General features: G+C 30.1%; 1 protein-coding gene across 1 annotated transcript; it reads left to right on the forward strand.

Moving 5' to 3' along the window:
- Nucleotides 1–1,699: 1,699 nt before the first annotated feature.
- On the forward strand, nt 1,700–4,864 carry LOC132713913 (alpha-2C adrenergic receptor-like). Its single transcript, XM_060696620.1, has one exon. The coding sequence runs from the start codon at nt 2,472–2,474 to the stop codon at nt 4,047–4,049; it is 1,578 nt and encodes a 525-aa protein (XP_060552603.1). The 5' UTR covers nt 1,700–2,471; the 3' UTR covers nt 4,050–4,864.
- The last annotated feature ends 10,531 nt before the right edge of the window (nt 4,865–15,395 follow it).

The raw sequence follows: 15,395 nt of genomic DNA on the forward strand, positions 1-15,395 counted from the left end.
CAACAAAACTTCATGTTGCATATTGATGCTTAATTAGTTTGTGAGTTTACAATTCCTTTTATCGCAGACTCGATGTCAAAATAAGATTTTTGTCGTAAAAAATGGAGCAAACTAAATAAAAGAACAAATGAGTATGCAGTATTTTACGGCGATTCGACACAAGGCAATAAATCTTAGAATTACAAAATTTAATAATTTGATTAACAAGTTAGTTTCCTTCCTCCTACAATGATACATAAATGTATTTGATTTTCTTAGTTCATACAAAGCTATTGAAAGCCTAATATTGGTATTGATATGATATTTACAAAGCAATGGGTTGCTGTTAAACATAAAAATATTGATTTTTTAAGCAAATTCAATCCTATATATTGAGGTTAACAAACAATGTGCGTGCATTTGGATAAAGTAACGCCTGATGGATACGTGATTTTAATATATATTTTTTCACTGTGGGTAAACACATCTATTGAAGCTCTTAAGAAGTAATACAAGTTGAAACGGATAAGCTTTACTGTGCACTGATCGGGAATAAAATGTGTTTATGTTCGCAATTAACAATTTATATTGAACTAAATACACTTGAAGTAAACTATATAGTGGTTGTATGTTTATGTTTATATTGACACAGATATCTATTGAAATATAAAACAATACATTTCATTAGCATCTTTCAATTATATAATTAAGACGTGCAAACAACATTTAATAATAGGAAAAATTTACAAACATTAAATGTTTAAATCTTAAATTGAGTTTGGTTGCCGTAACTGAGATACAAAAAAACTAAATGTGCTGAAACAAAGTAAAAGTTAAATCTGCAATGACTCATCATATGACATTCTTATGTGATTAAACAAGTAAAAGGAAAGGACCGGCAGTTATGCTTGGTTAGTGAACTTCAAGTCAATTTAAGTACAGTAATAGTCTGTACACAATTATTCTATCATTTTCAAAATAACCATCAATTTACAGAATTGCTTTAAAGTTTGTGACATACATTTTATCGGTACTGGATCAATATTTTTTGTTTCGGTACTTTGTGAAACTGTTTGGTAAAATACATTCGAGATTCAGACAGAATTCTAACAGTCAGGAATATGAAGTAACCTCCACGACAATACCAACAATATTATTATATAGCTATATGCGTCGTGATATCAAATGTGAATTCTGTGATAAATTCACCACAGACAGGCAATAGCTTCATTAGTGATATAAAATACTCTGAAGTCTTGATTAGACCAGTTTTATTTTATTTTCATTCATTTGTTTTACTTTTTGTATATACCTGTTATGAAAATACATCAAATCACAAAAAAAATTTAACAAATCAGGTGCAAGAAAATAATCTTATGGTATTTTCTTTCGTTCTTCTTATTTTCATTTATTTACTTTTTTTTTCGTTTGTTTTTCTTTAATTTATTTTTCTTTTAAATCTGCAATTGCTGATGTAGAAGTAGCGGATAAATAAAACTAGTAAAATAGTTCCAGTTTTAATTAATGTCATTATCAAACGAAAATGAACTTAAGTAGGAATATTATGTTTTATTGATTATATATATTCATATTCTATAATTCATTTCCTCATTTTCATATTTATATTGCTTTCATATATTGTATTCTATACGATAACACATTGAATTAATGAAATATTATCACGTGTTGATTTTAATTTTATTTCTGTGTTTCAGGCTATCATCTTCGAGAGAAACAAACGTGTTTGCGTCATGAAATTGATGAAGATGTCAGATTGCATTTTCATTCAACTGATTTGAAACAGAAAACGTGTGAAGTGCAAGTCTAACAGTGCAAACACATCCGAAAATACTTCTCTTACTTCTCTATTAATTCACTCCACGACTATGATGTGTCGATAATGGCATAGAGTTGCATCGATTGCTTGAGTAAAGGCGTCATTGATGTTGAAACGTAATTTTCGCTTCTGTATAAAAATGATTCCCCTACAAAAAACTGTGTGAAGTGAGTCCTTCAGTCTTGATGAATAAGGCAAACAGAAATCTGTAAATGAGTTGGGAAGATTTTCGGGAGATTTGTCTGGGATACGGTACATCTGTACGATTGATGTATAAGTAAATGACACGAGGAGACTTTTCTTATACATCAATAGACATTTTTCATTTTCATTCTTTAGATAACAGATTTTAATATTTAGGCTAGTGAACGATATATATTGACAATACGACAGTAATCGATTGTGTAAGTGACTATGTATTCAAAATTATTTGCAAAGCGGTTAAAATGAGTATTAGGTATGGCATTTATAAAGGTAAAACATTATAAAATCATGACTTAAATATAAAACAGATAAAAAGGACACTTGACAAAATTACATTAAATATTCATCATTATTGATCGCAGCAAAATGGCGCACGCACTTCAATTATTCACATCCCTACTTTTTAGTTTATTAATTTTAGTTAGTTCAGCATCATTTTATACAACAGAAGATGAGCGTCTATCTGAAATGCTGCCGAGAATATCATAAATGGGATGTTTCATCTGGAAGTAGCTTGTTTTATAAAATGGCAGACACGCCGAGTCTACTACTGTTTAGAAGATCAAATGATGTTGATGACATAATTAATGGCACAACCACTTTAGTGACATTTACGGATATGAACAGTACCAGTGAGTTAAATGAAGGATATATTCCAAAAGGATATAGTGTACCACACATTATTCTGACATCTATACTATTATCAATTATCATGCTTGTGATTGTGTTCGGTAATTTGCTAGTTGTCATTGCCATTTTCACTGATAAAACACTTAAAACAACACAAAACTGGTTTATAGCTTCACTAGCTGTAGCTGATTTTCTGTTAGGATTAGTGATAATGCCTTTTTCTCTAGCTAATGAAATGATGGGATATTGGATATTTGGCAAGGTCTGGTGTGATCTCTGGAAGGCGATTGACGTTTTGCTATGTACAGCTTCAATTCTCAGCATTTGCCTAATAAGCCTTGATAGGTATTGGTCAATAACAAGGGCTATAACATATCCTCGGAGCAGAACACCAAAGAAAGCAGCCTTAATGATCACCGCGGTTTGGTTTCTGTCAGCAGTTATTTGCGTGCCTCCGTTAATTGGATGGAAGAATCCGTTACCTGTAACTGAATATCCCCTGTGCCTTCTCAGTGATGATATCGGCTATGTACTTTATTCTACTATGGGATCGTTTTATGTTCCATGCGTGATAATGGTTTTTGTATACTTCAAAATATTTCGTGCAGCTAGACGCCTTGCAAGAAAGAATATACGAAAGAATAAAAGGAAACAGATGTCGCATGATATAAAAGATGAGATAAACACGCATTTTAATTCACATGATACGGAAAGTGTTGCTCGGACTACTCCAGAAAGTGATAGAAAACGGGTAATGAAAAAACCATCACTAGAAAGTCTCAAAGAGAAAGAATCTTACATATCTACAGCTGGTCAAAACAATATTGTTCGATCACCTAATGAATGTGATAATTCAATAAAAGAACACGAAAACAAAAAAATTAATGTAGACCAAAGTGTTGAACTTAAACATGAAAGCAAGCAGCTTGATTCAACAAGTTCAGAATTGACAAGAAATGATAGTTCCATTTCAACAAAATCTGACTGTCAAACAACTAAAAATAACGAACCAAGAAGAATAAGCATGCAAAAGATAAGTGAGAAGTTTTCGAAAAAAAGACATCGTACAAATGGAAATAAGAGCTCAAAGGGTTGGCGGGCGGCATCTGTACGTGATCACGAACGCCATAAACGAAAAATAGCGAAAGCACGTGAAAGACGTGCAACAATTGTTTTGGGTCTTGTAATGGCTGCGTTTATTTTATGTTGGTGCCCATTTTTTACATTGTATATAATAACATCTTTTTGTTACTGTGTTGGGTCAATCGTATTTACTGTTGCATTTTTCGCAGGCTACTGTAACTCAGCACTAAACCCAATAATATACACGGTGTTTAATCGTGAATTTAGACATGCCTTTCACCGTATCATCTGTAAAAACAGCTTACGCTGTCGGTGAAATATGAATTGTTAGAAATAAATATTTACATTCGTGATTCGTTCACGAAAGACATAACAGATATTAGGCAATAATATATTATTATTTTCCATCGAGAAAACCTTACCAAGCTGTGAAGATAGATTTTGTTTGTATTTTCCTTTTAATTTATAATACAAAATTTTAAAACATATATAACAATACCATATAAACATTCTAAATGTATTATTTTGTTGACGAATAATCAGCACATGACCTATAATCGTGTTAAGATCATTCTAATGATACAATATGTGCATACTATTTTATGTTTCACATATATAACTCATACATGTATGAATTAAATGTTCCCTAGATTCAAATTATATAGAACAAATCTGATATGTTTTTTTTATAGTTTATGAATTTTTTTTTGATATGCTATCTTAGTTTTCTTTTTTACGGTCTCAATGTATTTGATAATGTGCTGGTTTTACAAAATAAATCTAATGACGTAGAAAAAAATTTATTCAGTATTTAACAATGACTTGTCCAAAATGTTGTTAATTGAACAGATAATAACATAAAGACAAGTTTGTATTTTTTTTACTATATTATAGATAATGACTAGATCCTAAAAGAATTGTCAGTGAATTTACACGGATAGTCAACGTCAATAAAATGTCTCTCCGCTCCACACCCCTTTCTCATCGTGTATTTGTACAGGGTCGTAGAATGTTCCTGCAAAGTGTTTGCACATCTTAATGATTCCTGCAAATAAAAAGCAAAATAGATATGTATAATTTTATATAATTATGTTATTATTTTTTCTAAGTTATTTATTTACATATCATTTAAAATGTAGAGCCTTCTTTTAACATATAAGTTTACAATTATTGAGTAATAAATAAATAAAAAAATGAATGAATGAATGAATAAATAAATAAATAAATAAATAAATAAATTTAAACTTACATTTTTATTTTTTGTAATACATAAATTTATTGTCTCCTTTTTAATCAGACTAAATTTTATTTATAGTAATAAACGAAAGTAAAATTAAATTTATCATATATTTATATTATTTGTCTATATCTTTTTACATTTTCACTCAGTCGCGACTCTTTGTTATTTCTTGTCCTTTTTCTAATGTACTGTCAATAATTATTATGTTCTCAAATTATGTAATATTTCGAACGTTTTTTTTCCACGAAAAGCCGCCTTATTTACAGTAAATAATCACGTGTCCTTGATGCATTTTATGCTTTCGGTTCTGTTAATTTTTCATAATTTTATTGTGCTATTCAACCTTGTATTTGTATTGTATGTTTGTGAAAAATGTTTGAAATAAAATATGTTTATACTGATTGTCTGAGAGTCCTTGTAAAGTCATTGGTAATATATTTATGAAAACGCATGAATCATCACATAGGTACACGTATATCAGAAATCTTGAAAAAACGTAATAATACATCAAACATGAAAGTCATGTTCATTTACAATTCCTTTGTGGGACAAAATCAATTATTTCCAATAAGTTACCGTAAGACAGATATGTATCTGTTGTTCTGGATTGTTTTCTATCAATATGTCTATCCATTTCTGATTCTGTTGCCTATTCTTTTTGACAGCTGATCAAAAGGTTAACAGTGTCTGATATTAACTCAGATGAAAAATTAAGGCAATGCATTGTACGAATGTAACATATCAGAATAAAATTATATAACTGATTAAGCAATCACTACCATCACACAAACATCTCGTAAAAAAAGAGAAAATATGTCTGTACATTTTGTAAATGATATTACTATATAATACACTTTACATCTATAACTAATAATGATAAAGTAGATAATTATAATGATATTATGGAATGCTATATTGGTATGTGCTGTATCTGGTATCACAAGCCTCTTGCATTGCCCAAATTTCTAAACATATTGCTCCAAAATGTATTATAATAAACATATATAGTTAAGTTGTATTACAGGGTATATAATTATAAATGGAAAACACCAATTAGTCATGTTTATTATATATTGAAAAAAAAATCATGAAATTAAATGCGTATTTTTATATATTTCCGTATTTGTACTGTAAAAAAAATTAACTACTGCAGTGTAACATATTTTCCGTATTTTTAAATGGCGTCTTGCCGGACTACTTTCTTCTAATTTCAGCCAATACACAACCTTATTAGGACATTCGTCCTATTCATAAGTTAAAAGAAAAGAAAAGTATATAATAAACAAAACATTCTAGTTTGTTTTCTATAAATACAGGATTTATATTCATCTTGTTATATGAAAATTATCATGTTTCACTCATATGCTGACACCCATAAAATATTTATTTTCATACCACTCGATGAAAATAAATCCTTAATTTATAGAAGAAACTTGAATATCCTCTATATATGTAATATAAACATAATTGCTTGGGAGATGCATGTAAAGCAAATATAGCTGTAGCATGTACATCTTTCCTGTTCATCATTTACTTTGTAATTTTATATGTAGTAATGCTTTTAAAAAATTCAACTCATACAATCTTGATCTTTTGTGCAACAATTTGCATTACCATATATGTTTGTAATTTATTTTGTATTATGCATATCAATTTCACATTCAACACATCGAATGTTTTTATAGCAAGCATTATTTATACATTCTGAATTCTCGTATGTACATAAAAATCGTCATACAATGCCAGACATATAAATTCGCAGGAAACTAAACAAAAATATGTTATATTAGTTTGTATGATAACTCCATTTATTATATCAAACGTTTGTTTTTCAACCAATCGTCATTTATTCGTAATGTTCACATATTGAATTGTGGCACTTTAATTAACCTGCATTTGCTTAATGGATGGGTAAATTACGCATAGCCCTTTTCGCGTACAAATGCTGGTGGCCTAGTGGCTAAGGTGTCGGCGTCTAAACCCAGGAATCATGGGTTTGAGCCCTCCCCGGATCATGTTTCCTCATATGACACCAGTACTGGTTACTTTCAGGAAACGGACTCGACATTAATCATAAATATAAGTTAAAGAACTTGTCTTGTAATCGAGCTAAAATAGATATGTTCAAACTAAAGTTGTTGCAATAACACTTAGAGAAATGTAATGACACTCCCTGAACTACCGTTATGTCGTAAGGTTATTGTTGTTAACATTGATCACGGTGGTTACAAAACAGCCTTTGTACGGTCAAAGTTGCGTTACCTTGCTTCTTTACGAGTAAGCGCCGGTTTTTATCGGAAAATAAACATACTTAAATGATGGACGAGGAGCAGAAAACCGATGGAAAAAAATCTCACAGATAAATGCTTTGTTTCACGGAACATTATAATTATTCATGTTTAATGTTTTCATTTGTTCCGTTGATATAGATCTGCATTTAATCAACAATAAAGAAAACAAAATAAAGGTGTGAGTCCTCAGTGTATTCTGTCTGTAAAATACAACGTTATTTTTATGATAATGTAATGGTAATGATTAACTTTCAGTTTGCTGTGGCTACAAATCATCAGCCTGTAACGTTTCATGATAAATTTAAAGTTTAAACATTATGCTCATTTTTTCATCTTCATGATGAGCTAAATTAAATATATACATCAAGCCATTGACTGTAATAATGGTGATTGAAAAAACAGTTGATATTGGAAAATGTTGAGAATAAAAAATAAAGCTGTTTAAAATATAAACACAACCTGTCCCTCTTTTTTTGAAAATTGAACAGAACAGGTAATTTCCAATGGAGATGTTAAGAAATGTCTTTGGACTATGTTAATAATTTATCGTTTATTTGTAATAAATTATAAAATTGAAAAGAATAATGGCATCATGTAAACTTATTATGACTTTCACCAGTTCACATACTATATACTCTTGGATGGGCATAATGTCACTTTAAAAACACAGTTATAAGAAATTATGCCGTTAAAAGGAGCGAAATGACTGCGGTTAACATATTAATAGAGTTTGTTTAGCAAACTCCGAGATACAAAAAGGCACCGTATTATAAAGATAATACACTCGTTTATTTTGGATGCCTATAAATGTGTGTTTCTTGTCTATTAAAGATTCAAACTATGCTTACATAATGCCTAAGACATAATCTTCAATGTTTTATGAAGAAATGAAGTTTTATGTTGGACGACTGAAAACCCCACACTAGTAAATCAATACCAAAACCCTTATAACCTCGAGTTCAAAAGGTTCGTATTAAAACAATATACATGTAGCTCCACCCAAGCCTCGTTTTTATTTTTGAGAGTCAAAAATACATATCACATCCTTTTTACTATTGAAGTAACACACATTGGAAATGTGAAACAAAGAGGTCATTAAATGTGGTTGAAAACAATACTGATTCTACTGGACTCGTATAGAGCTGTAAAACCTCATTCAGACTCGACTAAATACTCGTCCAATATAGGTTTGACATCTGTGTACACAGCATTCAGTATAGGACTCAATTATAACAAACGTATAGTATAAAAACAACAATGGTAAAAACAGCTGCAGAAATATTGGTTATAATAACACAGTATAATAAAAATGTCGTCAAAGTAAACATATCATAATTATATTGAAAAATCTTTGAAACGTACAAGGGTTTCGTTCTGTCTTCGGAAATGTTCATATCTTAGACAAAGAGAAAACACGCCATTCATTTCTTTTACATATTGATTAACCGACATCAGTAACAGTTAAGAATTCATTTTTATGCAAAATGACTGAAATGATCAAATAAACGTTAGCAAAATGTAATAAATAATAAAAGTACAGCATAAGTTTGGAGTAACAATAGTTTTTAAAAATCATAATTATACTGCTATAGCAGTATTGAAAGAACAGAAAGTGACCACGTTACATTGATTTTTTATAAAATGAAATGCCTCAATGTAACCACAATTTTACATATAAATTATATAAAATATGGGTCATCGACTTATTGCATTCTATAAATATTAATGTACTTTTGTGTATGGAACGAACGCAGTGTATATATTGAATATATTTTTATTATATTTAATATGCAATGGTTTATCGCACATTCCGAAATCTACAGAAAATCTCGGTGAGAGCTTTTAATAGACACGTATTCAGCAGAGAGACAGAAGACAAATTCAATTTCCACACACAATCAGCAAACGCATGTTACATTGATATTATTCTGATTTATATACAAATGTTGCATGACAGGTTTGATCAATCTTTTTACAGTGCAACACAAGACAGTTACCCTGCATATTTTTCCTCACTGAATATAGCTCTGTTATTGACATAGTTATATTAGACTATGAATTTTGCTAAATATGACGCACATTGATGGCATTTGAAAATCAATATCAGATATTTTGATTCATGGATTCATTTTCTATGATATTGAGATACTGGTCGTTTTGTTTCATCGTCGGAATCTACTGGTACTGATTTCGCTGAACTACATTCATGACGTGCAAATTACGTGTATACGAGGGATGATAAAAAAACTGGATTTTGTAAATGACTCTTTACCTGATAAATAAATTTAAATAAAAATACACGGACAATAAATCGGAATCTTTCTCCTAAATGATACAAAAAATACCAACAAAAATATTGACAAATAGTATAACTAGTATAACTAACAAATATACGTTAACGACGTCACAAGCGTATTGTCCTTAACGAAGCAGCTTCTTAATCATTCACGGAGTAGGCCAATACGTGGTACACATGTTATCCACTGCCTATAAATATTTGTATATCTGTACAAGTCGGTTTCATATTGTATTATAATAGAATGGATGATGATAAAGAGCTCCTGTAATTACGCAAACTCCCGTTCGTTCCTTCTGTAACTTGATTGTTGGAAAAATCGCACATGCAATAAACTATATTATGTATTTCAAACAATGTAAAATAATGCTGTTAAATGAAATGTATCATACATACGAGAAAATAAAAAGATTAATACAACTAAGAACAAAATTGTCATTATTTTAAAATAAGTAAAACGCATAGCCGATTTTGAACCGTGACTGTTAAATTGTTGACACAGTTTCTCCATAAGACTACTGCATAAATTAATAAAATAATTTATACAATTGTAAACCAAGAATACAATTTATGTAATTAATGCATTAACAATTATCATAATAAAATCATTAGAGATGACTGCACCGTCCCGTAACTACTGTCGAACATCACTGACAATGTCCGCAGTCAATCAACTGTCATTTTTCAACGCCTTGGCAATTGACGTCACTAACGTCCTTGAAAATTTCTTCTTTCTGTCTCTCCCTAACTTGTTTTCTATTTCTTGATTACTCTTTCCTAATCCTTTATGCTTACTAAAAACTATGCCGTGGCTTTCTGGAAATTTTCTCTTGTTAGCCATAATCTTTGTCTACGTTTTAAACAGTTTCCCGCCTTACTTTTGACAAACTTTTCTTATTGATCGATTTCCTAGACGTTCCAACGACATAGTTTTAACGCGAGTATTGCTTTAACAAGTGTCATTTTTTTCTGACATCGTCAAAGATTTGGTTCATGACGTTTTGATTTGTTTTGAAATCTAAATTAGCCAAATTGTAAAATATATGCAGCATTAAGCGCCGGATGACAACGCAAATTTACGCACTGCGCCGGTGTGCGTTACCATGGTTTTTGAATTCGCTGTTACGGACAAGCTATTTGCGTTATCAAATTAGATATAGCATCAGTTTACAGGTATTGTTTTCCGATTAAGTGTGATATATAACAATAGGTGATACATGTAGGTTAAAAATTCTTCAATTGACAGTCACAGTCCGGTTTATTTTTTATCATCCCTCGTACATAACGAGTACGCATTGGTTACCGAGTATGTTTTGTTTTTTGTATTGACCAGTGCACAATGTAAGGGATTTAAGTTACAAGTCATTTGAGGTGTATTTTGTTTTGATTGTGATATTTATCTAATTTCAATTACAGAAATATTTGAAAAATAAATAGTATTACATACACTCGTATAAACATGTGAAGACGGTCCTCTAGGGAAACATATGTATAAACATTCATACTTTATCATTTTCTTTCTTTTAAATATTTATTTTATTCCTCTGTATAAAACATGATATAAATATCTAAACCACTTTTATAAAAATAAATTTAATTTCCGGAATATAAACATTACATCCAAACAACAAAAGTGGTAATATCGCTAGCACATTTATCTTTCGTCATAAGGTGATGTAATCAATAAATAGCAGGCTTTATCATATACTTATAAATGAAACATTGAGAAATATTGATGAAGTAAAATGTGCATTTTCATTTTCCGTATTTTCACTGTAAAAATTATTTTTCAATGTAGTGAAATATGTTTTTCATATTTTTACTGGTGTCTTGCTTCCAATACACAAAATTTAAGGGGAAGTATTTCAAATTGTAATGTCATAAAAAAATGTCCTATAATCTTATAAACAGATTTTCTTCTATGAATACAGGATATCTTTCATATTGTGGTATGAAAATTATCATATTTCACTCACGGCTACCGCTACTTTTTAAAATATTTTTTTTTACTCGATGAAAATAAATCCTGTAGTAAAAGAATATACTGGAAAATCCAAACCATTATTTATTTCGAATTACTTATAGATTTAAATGAAAACGAAAGGTTCTCGATACTTTACTTTATAGAAAGGTCTCGATGGCCTAGTGGTAAGTATGATAACATAGCGATCGCAAAATTGCAAATTCAAATACACAACAACTTATATTTTCTGTTTTTTTTCAAACAATGTTTTTTAATTATATGTAGCATTAGTAGATGAATCATTATTTTTAATTTCTTGTGTCTTTTCTTGAAAAATATCATAACTTTTTAAAACTACATAGATGTCCATTTATAATTTCAATTTGTACAATCCTACAATGCATGAATGACATGCACAAAAACTTATTAGTCAAGTTTCTAAATATATGGGGAAAACATAAAAAGTAATATTTCATTAAGATTCGAACCTATAACCTTCAATATGAAACTACACGTCTTATTACTACATATCACCGAGGTTAGTTAGACAGTTTAAGTTATACATTAACCATGTTTACCGTTATACCGTACTTTAAAATCCGTATAATTTACTTTGAAATCCGACAATTACCGAAAAAAGGTCATGGATATTTAAATGTATTAGGGCAATACTGCAAAACAATACTACCGAGAATGCCTTGTGTGTGGTTTGTTTTCAGTAAAAAGACATCTTTTTTTCAGATATTTGTAATTTGTTTAAAATATTTATGCTTTGTTTTCTTTGAATGCAAATCACACGAGGTAAATTTGTCTATGAGAATGATAGCCCTCAGTACCGTAAAGACCCCTTTATACAATAAACGGTACATTCGACCGGGTTTTAGTCCGTGCATACGGTTAGTCGATATTTTGGAGTTCGTTATAAAAGTGAAATTTTCTGTACTTTAAACTAAATTGGGACTAAGAAATGAGTTCCTTATAAGAGATAATTCCTTATAACTGTGTTCGCTATAACCGTATATTTTTATATATAATAAAGAAGGGCAAAGTTCGGGCCAAAATAAATTGTGCTTTATAACCGGAAGTGATGTGCTATTAGTATTTTCAGTTACTATTTCATCACTTTCGCAGTTCATTTATTTACATAACTAATTTTGTAGATATCATATATGTTCGTCGATCTAAATTCCATGTTGATAAGGCAATTATTTGAGATTTTCTAGTTTAAAACGTATTAAAAGCATGTCCTGTAATTAAAAAAAAATAGCTTTATTAAGTTTGACGAGAAATTGTTTCCGTGTATTATTTGATATAGATTTTTCTTTTTACATTTGTTAATTTTTGTTACATTCTTAGATAGATACATGGAACGAACCTTAATAATGCACGCTTGTTTATAACGATCATAAAAAAGAAAAGAAATAAAAATGAAATAATGACAAGAAAATTATAGCCTGGTGCTATTTCAGTATCTGAATATATAAAGTCATTAACCTAAAATTTGTACAATTCTGATATTCAACTATATCTCGTCCCGTTTATATAGACCTGTGTATAAAATCCTCTATATTTCTATAATAACATACAAGTAGCATATTTCCACATGTAATATCGTGCCAACACTTGGAAAAATAATGCATTTTAAAACAGCAAGAACTGATCAAATATGTATTTATCTGATGCAATATTATATCATTAAAATCATTTCGATCAAAATAGTGGTGTTCATTTTAGCACAAACCTCTCAATACTGTATTTATTGATGCTCTAATAAATGGCGTCGGAAAATAGTTGATTTATATGCAAAGTTGAAATTGTTATTCCCCAGCTATTCAGCTAAAGCGGCTGTCTATAAATGTAGAACTGTTATCAGTGACGGGACACTCGTGAAGATATGGTCAGCGTCTACTGTGAAAACAAAAATATCAAGAGTATTTAGAGATATTCTATGGAATTCGACTTCACGCAAAATGTAGCTCTGACACAATTATCCTAAACTGTGTTTTTTTTCTTTTTGGAGGCGTTTTATAATTAATGTTATAATAACGAGCTTTAAAGGATAATAATTATTATATCTTGAAGGAAACAAGTGTAAGGCACTTTCATAAAAAAAGGATGATAGAACGCCGAAAAGGGCAAAATTGTAAATGTTTCTTTCCGGTTAAAATAAATTGAGTTTTCGAAAATAAATTACTTTCAACTGTAAAAAGTAAAGACAACTTAATAACAAAAAAGTATACATAAAATTAGAAACAAAAATGAATAACATTGAAAACGTAAGAATTGTTATAAAGTCATACCGTATTTTTGTGAATTTATCGCAAAATTCAGTTGATGACTCAAATTAATTTACAAAGATAACATATATATTCAGGTTTATTTGTTTGTTTTACGTTGATTGTACCACTGTTTATGGCCATAACTTGGACACTTGGCTACCTTATTGGCTGTCCTGGATAATAAATCAGTAATTACATATTTGTTTGTAAGTGACGATTACGTATCCCCTTGAATAAATAATAGAATGAGGATCGAAGCACTAAGATTTCTGATTTATACGAGGATGGTGTAATAATAGTAACAATTTATGTGAGCTGTAAACCAAATCAAGAATTGTGTAATTATTGTATATTTTCTTTAATTTATTTTTACATTAAGTAATTACAAAAACATCAAAACACGAGGTTGTCTGATTTGTATGAGAGTATAACTCAGATTGCCGAGTGTTTTGATGTTCTTTCTCTTTTTATCATAGTCAAAAATAATAACACGATCCCTGTTGTCATAATATGAAACCCCAAAAAGTTACCCGTAAACGAGCATCTGAATATGATATGCATATCGTTATCCCTTTCTCTGCCGTCACAATTAGTAACCCCAGAAAAATATGAGCCAACCAATGGGTATGCTGTGGAGTGCGGGTAACTTATACTTGCACTCCAGTTAACGCACTGTGCATGTATATGTTATACAATTTAACTCCGACACATTTTTAACAGAAATGTCCCCAAACTATGTTACAAGAGATGAACGATCAATGACGTGTAAACTCGATGTTCGAGATTAAAATATACTGAGAACTTCTTCTCGCCTATGGATCGAGTAAGCGACCCCTGGTTTGAATTTTGATATCAATTTTCTGTGCGAGCAATAATCGTTTACTCTATGTTATCGGAAGATGAAGTAGCACAACTCAACTTGTTTCAATCTAGTTTTCTTTGAGTCAATTACCTATTCGTCTTGCTACGAAATTCTTCATACTTTTAAATTTTTATTACTATCCCCTCGTGTCAAAAAGAACATTTTCATTCTGGCAAATCAAAGATCGACAGAGTTTAATTGTAATATTGCTGGATTTTGTAATTTCAGTTTGGCCTTATCTAAATTCAATCTGATATACGTAACGGAACAATTATTTCCCGAGTTTTAAGGGTCAATATAAACCAATAAAAACAAATGTGTGTATGTAGGATATAACTAAATGACTGACTTACAAAAATTCAGATACATCTAACATGATGATGATAATAAGGGAAGTCAAAGTCCGGGCTTCACGTGTATATTTAAAAGAAAATCAAACAAAAACAACACTAAAACGATTAAAAATATATAGATTTCTATACCTAACTGTGAAAATTTAAGTGTCATTTCCTGAATCTCAATGATTAGCGGCGGGGTATTCCAATAACGGAACTTTTCTGCTTAAAAATAATTGTTATGATGCTCCGATTAAAAACGAAAGCGGTTAAATACTGAATGACACCTTTAAAACGAACAATGTGGAATAAAAAAGATTTTTTTTTACCTGACTTCCTCATTCATAGGTTTTGCCTACTTTCAATTTAAAGTTGTTTGTTAAGTATATTCGCTTA

This window comes from Ruditapes philippinarum, unplaced genomic scaffold, assembly GCF_026571515.1.
Source record: "Ruditapes philippinarum isolate M1 unplaced genomic scaffold, ASM2657151v2 ctg120_1_1_1_1, whole genome shotgun sequence".
Taxonomy (NCBI): Eukaryota; Metazoa; Mollusca; class Bivalvia; order Venerida; family Veneridae; genus Ruditapes; species Ruditapes philippinarum.